The sequence below is a fragment of the Lycium barbarum genome, chromosome 6 (assembly GCF_019175385.1).
Source record: "Lycium barbarum isolate Lr01 chromosome 6, ASM1917538v2, whole genome shotgun sequence".
Lineage (NCBI taxonomy): Eukaryota > Viridiplantae > Streptophyta > Magnoliopsida > Solanales > Solanaceae > Lycium > Lycium barbarum.
The window spans coordinates 108,072,511-108,082,265 of record NC_083342.1 but is presented as its reverse complement, the minus strand read 5'-3'; the positions used below and the strand labels follow the sequence as shown (position 1 = coordinate 108,082,265).

Here is a 9,755-nt window from a genome sequence, read left to right as displayed (position 1 = left end):
ACTAAGCTGGGTTCGAATCCAGAACCTTGAGGTATTAGGCGAAGGACAAAAATTAAAGACCACCAATTTGAGGGACAAAAATTAAAGACCAGTGCTTTTGAGGGTCAATCCGCACAAAAAAATGTTTTAACTCATGGCCCAAGTACCTTTCAGCATCTAGCCCAATAGAATAATCAGAAATGGGCATGTTCACCGATCACCATAACATAAGTGGATATTCATATTTCTTAGCTTTCTCCATTTGAAACTTGTAATCTCCTAGAGTATACTCAACAACTCCTTAGTGCACATCTAGATGCCCACTTCATATGAACATGAACTTGATTTAGAAATCCAGTGATCTTTCACTTCACCAGATTATAGGTTCTTTTTCTCTGTTCCGTTGCCACAGAAAGTCCATCCTCTCCTCATCCATTCTCTTTTTCCGCCCTTTCTAGTCTAGGAGTTGAGAATAAAGAAATAGGTACTGTTTCTTCCAGTTTGCAAGTGTTCTTTCAAAAATTTCCAAAAGTTCTGCCCATATCATTTCTAACTTATAACTGGTCCCAAGTGGAACACAAAGGTATTTTGTTGGTAAGCTCCCAATATTATTGACTAGCTTTTGTGCCAAGTCTTGTATATTGCTAACTTCATTTGCTGGAAAAATGTAACTTTTTTCAGAAGGTCGATGCATTCTTCTATACTACAGTATTTATCATCATGTTAAGACCTTCAATGATCAATACACAAGCAAGAGATAAAAAATCTCTTTGTCTTCAGCCCACCTGGAACTAAGAAGAAACCGGCCAGGGGGATCCGTTGATCAAAAGCCAAAGAGGAAAACTTGAATATTGAAATGCAAATCTGATCCAATAAATTCATTTGCTCCCAACATCTATGTCTATAAGCATATTTAAAGAGAAATCCCCAATAAACATGACTATACACCTTTATGTCAAGTTTTACAAGAATGCTTGTTTTCCTCTGCCTCTTTTTCTGGTGTCTAGACATTAATTAAGTATTGCAGGAACATTAAAAATTTGTCCATCTGATAAAATGCATAAACTTTTGTTTTGTATCGACTTAAACAAACATCTATACAGTGGAAATGAGCCTCTGGACTTGATTGCCTTGTCAAAATGACCTCTGTCATAATAATGCAACTGAGTGCTTTACTCCAAAATGCAAGAAAAAAAAAACATTTGTTTGAGTCAATACAAAACAAAATTTATGCCATTTTATCTCGAAAAGGGAAATAGTAAAATGGGAGCATGTTACTGTCATAAGGAAACCAAATATTTGGGATGATTGTATGTGATCGTCCTACTAAAAGTATTCGATACGACTATCCTGATATACTTGAAGGTTGTTTGAATGCTGATTTGATGAATGATGAAACATCTATTTGAACTTCTAGAAAGAAAAAAATTCTCTTGTTTAACAAAAGGTCTAAGAAATCTGTTAAATATATTTTGTAATGTTGTCATAATCCGTGCCACTTCTATGCTCTGTGATAACGAGTTCATGTCTCAAACATAATGAAATGCCTAAACATATAAATTGAGACATGAGTATACAATGAATATAATAGGTGTAGCCATCATCACATAAGTTAGGTCAAAAAGAACAGTTTAGCAGATGAATTGACAATATCACTGCTAAATGACACTATCAACGTCCATGGGAACCCTGCCTTACTCAAGATAAGCATTAGTTTTAAGTTTCAAGGGTTAAAATTAAGTTAATTGAATAACTACTAATGGCACAAATGGTACTCGAGATCTCCTCCTGAGTAATGTCTAATTGCTTATTTAGTACGCACATATACTCAATGTCCTTATTCCACAGTGCTACACATCAAGTGTGGAGAAATCTTCAAGCAGATCCAAAAAAGATCCAAGAACATTTGAAAACAAAAAGAGAAAAAAAAAACACTGCTTTGGAGTTTGAGAGCCCTGTACTCTGAAGCTTGTAGTTGTTTAGATGCCTATTTTGCAACAAGAAACATTGACATGAAACAAATTCGCAGCAAGAAACATTGACATGAAACCATTTCGCAGCAAGATACATTGACATGAAACAATTGCTAGTTAACCACACACCCAATGTCATAGATAAATTTCGCACGGAGAAAGAATATTTCTAGTAAATGGATTGAGTATGTTCATTTGAGAGAAAACACCTCGTGAGTTGGAACTCATTTACAACGAGGTGTTCAAGACCCAAAGGCAGAACTTTATTATAATGTTGACAAATTTTACCTGTTACATAAACAAAACTCAAGAAAAAAAGTAGATATTCTCAAATCTGCACATGAAATTCCCGCTGATGCAAATGATAGTCTCCAAGATTCCAAAGAACTCCCCTTTATTGGCTGACAAACACCAATCTTAAAAGAATTCCCCCGAGTAGTGTTTTCCACAATAGTGACTAGAATCTTCATTCTTTCTGAACTTGATAAAGGCTGTTCCGATGCATTTGAAGCATCTGTCCCCTTAAACTCCATTCTGTCAGCTGTGAGATATATGTCTTTAATAATAAATCCCCACATTCCTCAACAAGAGCTTTCTCTGCACCACTCACCCTAGCTAGTTCAGAAATTAAACTTTCTGTTTCTTCTGCCTTTCGCATAAAGTTCTGAATTTGCAAACCTATCATTTCCATCACCTTTGTAGATGAACTAAGAGCCTCTCCCAACTCTCTTATGTCAACCTGAACTTCTGCGCCGATAGGAAGTCTAAGAGAGCAATTGCGCAAGGCATCAGTTGTACCAGACAGAGAAGTTGAGTAATCCTCTTCCAGGTTATCCCATTCCTGAAGACATGGTAATTGTGATTCAACAATAGTGGATAAAGCTTTGATCCTTCGCAAAAACCCAAGTTCAGCGCGTTTCTGGTAAACAGATTCGCGTAGATCTGACAACTGGTGTGCAAAGGAATAAAGTCTTCTCTCGCTATCCTGTCTTTGGGAGCGCATGGAGGCCTCAGCTTTGGCATTTGCAAATCGCCACTGAAGGTAATGATTGTAGAGCAACTTCAATGAATGCACATCTCCCTGATCGCTGAAGCCCTTCCTTCCTTTCCTTGCATCTGGTCCCAATTTATTGGAGGTTGGATGTGGAGGCAAGCAAAGACTCCCCATTTTGTAAGATGATCTAGAAGGGATGGAAGCAAGCATGTCATTTTGTTTAACAGTTTGCCAAACGGAGGAATTTTCATTGCCGGCTGTTGGCAAATGCAGTGAACGAGCGCAAGTAGATGAAGATTTATAAGAACTGCATTCATCAATTGTTCTACTGTTATTGTCTCTATTTCTCTCTGTAAGACATCTATCGATCTCGGACATAGACGACCTCATCGTTGATAGTGTCCGCGTCTTAATGCTCTGGGTGCAAACTGGAGAATTCGGGCATGAACTTCCCTTAGTAGTAGCAGTAGCACAAGAATCTACATCATGACTAGTCGAAACTTTTGAAAGCTTTCTGGAGATTAATGCTCCATCATCCTGAGACACCCTACAAGGATTTAAAGGTGTAGCAGTAGCCTCCCGCAATAGTTTATCAGCGGCACTGACTGCTCCTCCAGGGGTATTGGTTGGACAGTGACGGTGTGAAGACTGAGGAGTGAACTTATATCTCGACGGGACAACCCTAGCACCACCAGCCACGGTAGGTGTGTCAAGTCTTGAGGAGGTCTTGCTACTTTTTGATTGCAAAGCATCTGCAAGTTGTTGCTGATGTGATCTGGTGCCTCCATTTTCCTTGGAATTTTTAGTTTGCTTTCTCTGAGTGCAGACCGGAGAATTCGGGCATGAAGTGCTCTCAGTAGTAGCAGCAGCAGCACCACCATCTACAGCATTCCCTGTTGAAACTTTCGAGAGTTTTTTATGGACAATTGCTCCATCACCACTGGCCACTGAACAAGGATTTATAGGAGTACCAGTAACCTCCTGCAACAGTTTAGCAGCAGCACTGACCGATGCATATCCAGGATTACTTGTTGAACTAGAGCGGACTAAAGACTGAGGAGTTTGCCTATATCTAGACGGGATAATCCTAGCAGCACCTGTCATAGGGGTGTCAGGCCTCGAGGACATCTTACCACCCCTCGACTGAATAACATCTGGGAGCTGCTGTGGTTGTATTCTGGCGCCTCCATTTTCCTTCGAAACATCTACAGGTTGCTGCCTTCGCTGAACAGTGGACATTACTGCTTTGTAACTGAGGCAGCTTGATCCTATTGAAAAAATTGTAATCAGTATAATACTATAACATGAACAGATATATCAACAGATCATGCATATATGGATGCTTCTGCTCACTAAAATTAAGAAAATTGAAAATACCAAATACATCTTAATACAAAAATTACTAAACAGCAGCAACCGAAAGAAGCACTTGATATGCCAGACGATCCTGCAGACTAATGACAGGTTGCTACAGAAAAAATACATGAATCCACCTCAAATACCAATAAATTCCTCCAGATAATGCTGTCAAGCTTTAAAAAACTAGCCTTTAGGGCACGCACACACACACACACACACACACACACACACACACACATATATATATACACACCTTTAAGGTGCACTATGAATCAAATGATTTCAAATAACTAGATTTGAGTTAATTAGAAAATGAAACACATACTGCTGAAAACTCATACTCCATACAACAATAATACAGTTCTAATATTTTCTTTTTATGACCTTAATCTCTTATCCATATAGATTTTGACAAAAATATTAAGAAGAAATGTTTACTGCAGCGGAGTCATAATAATCAAATCGGTAGCCAAACAAAATGCACATGTGCATGTAAAAAATCACTAAAAACCCTATGAACAAATAAGAACCCAATTCAAATACTTCTATTCTACCCATTTACAAAACACTCAAACAAAAAATGGATTTGCATTATGTTGAAATTAATAAATTGCGGAGAAAGAAAAAAGGAACTTACTATTCTGAATGCAGCGTATAGAAGAAGTTTGAGTAACTAACTGCCCCTTCTTCTCCGACTAGGGTCAAATGAGGAATTTTGACAAAAAAAAACAAAGGACAGACAGAGTGATGGTATGTGAGAGGAAGTGAAACAGACAACATTAAACTGCTGTGATAAAAATAGCCGTTTGAAGAGAGTGAAATAACTAGCCGTTGGCGATATATCCGGCCGATAATAATGGACCAAAAGGGGTAAAATATCGCCCATTGGGTCCGGGCCCATTAGAAAGGAGCTTTGACTGAGATGGGCCTGGCTGGACAACAATAATTCCAAAAGGGTCATTCACACAAATGTCCCTACTTCGGGTGGTCTTCAATTTTTTCCCCTCAACTTGTGATTTTTTATTTTAACCTTTCAGCACTTTTCGCGCGACATAAGTTTATATTTTCGTATCATAATATCTCACAAGTTATGTCCGACACAACAAAACTTTCAAAACTCAACAAAAAAAAGATCAAAAACACATCAAGCTCAACAGAAACAGGCATGTTATTCAATTAAAAAAGGGACAACTATGTATATATACATCTTAAGGAGAAATATTTACGAAATGTGACGACAGTTTTATATTTACAAAAAAAAAACATTAAAAACCCTATACAAATCATGCTTTTCAAAAAAAAAAAAAATATATATATATATATTTTAAAATGTTTTTTTCGCTCAAAATTTTATGTATGAAGGTTGTATGAAATGTGTATATCTCGCTCAAGGCTTAAAAAGTTCGCTCAAAATTTGGTGTATGAAAACAGTATGACAAATGTATGAAATGTGTATATCTTGTTCAAGGCTTAAAAAATCCACTCAAAATTGTGTGTATGAAAACAGTATGAAATTTGTATCTCGCTCAAGTCTTAAAATTTCGCTCATATTTTCGTGTATAAAGTTCATGTTAGATTTCTGTAAAATTAATACAACAACAACAACATTGTATACAACTTTGATATAACATTTAAGACTTAAAATAATCGCTCCAATTTTTGTGTATCAAATGTGTATATCTTGCTCATGGCTTAAAAAGTTCGTTCAAATTTTATGTATGAAGAACGTATGAAATGTGTATATCTTGATCAAAGCTTAAACACTATGCTCAAAATTTTATGTATGAGAATGACATGAAATGTGTATATCTCGCTCAAGACTTAGAATTTCATTCACATTTTTTGTATATAAAATTCATATTAGGTTTCTGGAAAATTAATACAACTACAATAACATTGTAACAACTTTCATACAATATTCAAGTCTTAGTTTTCGCTCACAATTTTGTGTATGAAATTATATTAAAAATTTCGCTCACACATACACATTTCATTCATTTTTCATATACAAAAACTCGAGGTAATTTTTTAAGCCTCTTGAGCAAAAAAATAATAATAATTTTTTAATTTTTTTTTTTTTTTTTTGCTCAAAAGCTTAAAAAATATTTTTTTTTTAAAAATAAAAATATATATATATTTTCTGAAAAACAAAAAAACAGAAAATATATGAAAATCATCATGTTTCGTAATATATCGTTATGTTTTGTAAATAGGGAAAACTATCTATATATTTTGTAATAAACAGTCTTAAGTAGGTACCCTATATAATTTTCCCATTAAAAAATGATAAAGAGCATATGCCCCAAAAATCATAACTCCAGTTTCTGGGCACTACAACAAATTCTGAAAATACTATACAACTTATGCTGCATAACTTAATTCGTACAGAATTTATGCCAAGCGAAGCAAAAGTTTAGTTTCCGAAGATAAATGTTACAGAATTTATGTCGAGCGAAGCAGATCTAGATATTTTCATTAAATAAGCAGTAGGGACAAAAATTAAAGACCAGTGCGTTTGAAGGATAATCTGTGCAAAAACTTGTTCCAAAAAGTATTGAGCCCGGCTAGAATTGCGTTGGGCCTAGCTATAGTTTGTAGGAAAGTTCGACGGGCAATTTGCAGGATTGTCCTTCGCTGGGCGTGATCTTTAATTTTTGTCCCTCAAATTGGTGGTCTTTAACTTTTGCCCTTCGCTAAAAATTTCTTGATTTCAGGTTTGAACACCCACTCAGTCAAAAAATTTTAAAAAAATTCGCAAGGTAGAATTTGGATTCGCAAAGCAGAGTTCAAAACTCTGCCTTTTGCGATTCCAAACATCTGCTTTGCGATTTTTTTTTTATTATTGAGCTGGGGTTTGAACCCACAACCTCAGGGTATTAGGCGAAAGACAAAACTTAAAGACCACCAATTTGAAGGACAAAAATTAAAGACCACCCCAAATGAAGTCAATCCGAGCAAAAAAATGAATTTCGACGTTCATAGTTGCTTCTTCTTTTTCTCCTTTTTTCTTTTGACAAGTATTGAAATGTGTTTGATTTATTTCCGATTACAGTGTTTGATTTGAAAACAAACCCTATTTCTTTTGTTATTCAAATGAATCAAGTTATTTTCGAAATGTAGCTTCGTGCCTGTGGTTTACAATAATTTAGTTCATTTCTACTATATAGAAGAGTGGGTTTGGAGGTAGGATCGTCGATATGCCTATGTGCTTCTACGACATTAAATTCAACTCTGAGGGACATCTTTGGAATTTGATAGTTTGTCTGCTTTAGGCCTGTTGTATTCAATAGCATTATGTGTGTACTTTTTCCTATTTGGACGAAAATACAAACCATTTTAATCTGTTTGTCCGTATCCTCTTTAAAGAATTGTAGTCATGTACATCTTTCAAGAAATGTGAGTCCCAGAATTTTCATCTTCCACGGTAACTTCCAAAAATTGAGTATACTATAGATTCCTATTTATTTTTAGTTTAAAGAATTATTGCACACTATAATGGTATCCACTTTCTCATACCAATTCACTGATTTATTATATTTTACACATGATATCTTTATAATTACGGGGGAAGTCTATACAAATACAACATTTTAAAAACTAAATGCATCTATTTATTACATTTTAGTCGATCAATTTTTGTTTGGGGAAGGAAGGAGTTTTGTATTAAGCTGACATCAGAAGATGCAACACATGTTATCCATAAATTTCTAAAAAAAAAAAAAAGATGGAATATCCAATAAAACCGTTAGAAAACCAACGCAATAAGAGAAAGTGAGTACTTTGATCTACCAACAAAAAGATCTTCATGTGTGCTCGTGTGATATTCCCTCCATTTCAAAATAAGTGGTGCTTTTAGCATGGTTACATCCTTTACAAAATTACTCATTCCTAAAAAATAAGATATATTTTTACTAACTTACCCTTAAATACCTTGAAAAAGATGTAGCTCTTTAGTTTTAAATGAGTGTAAAATTGGAAGAACATCATTAATGCCTTCTTGATTATGTGAAATACAACTTATTTTGAAACAAAATGTATGTAAAACACCTCTTATTTTGAAACAAAATGAAAAGGTAAAAACATCACTTACTTTGAAATGAAGAGAATATCATTGAGCGCGTGCTTGCACGGGCTAATCCCATCTAGTTGTATTAAGAATTTAAGGTATGGATATTCGGTGCATCAATTAAAACACGCATTTGCATTTTAAAATGGGCAAAATGCGTTTTGGGCGTTCATGTTTTCAGCAAATTTCTTGGCTTATCTAATCATTTAACCAATCTAATTTTGGTTTCATTACCAATTTTGATTAAAATAATTAGTGTAATGTATTTATGATTATCAAAATTTTAATTATAGAAGACAAAGAACATCTTGTAGAGAAAATTAAATTGAAGCATACTAAATTACGAATTAAATAAACAAATAGAACTTCGATGCTACTTTGAAACGTGAAAATTTTATCTTAGCCCATACAACAATAAGAGATATAAATGCAAATAATTCTTAGAGATATTACAAATAGTTGCCACTTCCCGTGACACTAATACTTCATTGTTAATCCAGCCAAATGCCAGCTTACACTTTATGAAACCACAAACAGGGTAAATACTTATCCGTACCTGTTTTTGTACCAAAGTACCAAACCAAGCAATTATACATGACATTCATTTGATGATTTTATACGGACAAGATCAAATCAAACAGGTCTAAAATTAGCATCAATGTAGGTAATTCAAGATCCATCCTCAGATAATAAGGTTGAAATACATATTATAAGTGCAGCTCAAAATAGACTAAAGGTCAGATCAACTCAAACAGGTCTAAAATTAGTAGATAAATCAAGATCCATTTTCAGATAACAAGGTTAAAATTACATATTATAAGTGCAGCTCAAAATAGACAAAAGGCAAATCAACTCAACCCTTCAACCATTGACAACTGTCTTACATATCGTAAGTGCAGCTCAATACCAAATTAAATATAAGGCAAAAGTCATAGATAGCCCCCTAAATTTTGCCACATTTTCCTCTGGGGTACCTAAACCGAGGGTTGTACCTATTGGGTACCTAAACCAGTTCAAATTCGATCCCATTAGGTACCTTTTTCACAATAATCAACAAAATTAAGAGTGTATTACACTCTCCATGACGTGACAACTTTGTCAAATGAAAACGTGACACGTGGCAGTGGGCTCCATCATAATAATTAAAAAATAAATTATACAACCCCCCACTGGCCGCCGCACCACCACTGGCCGCCACACCACCACCCCCAACCACCGTCCCCCCACCCCACCAATAATTTATTCCCCTTTTCTTCTCTTATTTAGGCCTATCAATGTCTTTACAAGACCCACCAACCTTTAAAGTTCTTGCTAAATATAAGTTAACCAATGAAAGGTGAGATAAAAAAGAGAGTCATATTAATGGTGAATCCCCATTTTTTCC

General features: G+C 35.1%; 1 protein-coding gene across 1 annotated transcript; it reads right to left on the bottom strand.

The window, feature by feature from the left end:
* Positions 1-2,118: 2,118 nt before the first annotated feature.
* On the bottom strand, positions 2,119-5,106 carry LOC132645336 (protein ENDOSPERM DEFECTIVE 1-like). Its single transcript, XM_060362270.1, has 2 exons — positions 4,943-5,106; positions 2,119-4,214 (listed from the first exon to the last, which is right to left on the bottom strand). The coding sequence occupies exon 2, from the start codon at positions 4,183-4,185 to the stop codon at positions 2,419-2,421; it is 1,767 nt and encodes a 588-aa protein (XP_060218253.1). The 5' UTR covers positions 4,186-4,214; positions 4,943-5,106; the 3' UTR covers positions 2,119-2,418.
* Between the last annotated feature and the right edge of the window lie 4,649 nt (positions 5,107-9,755).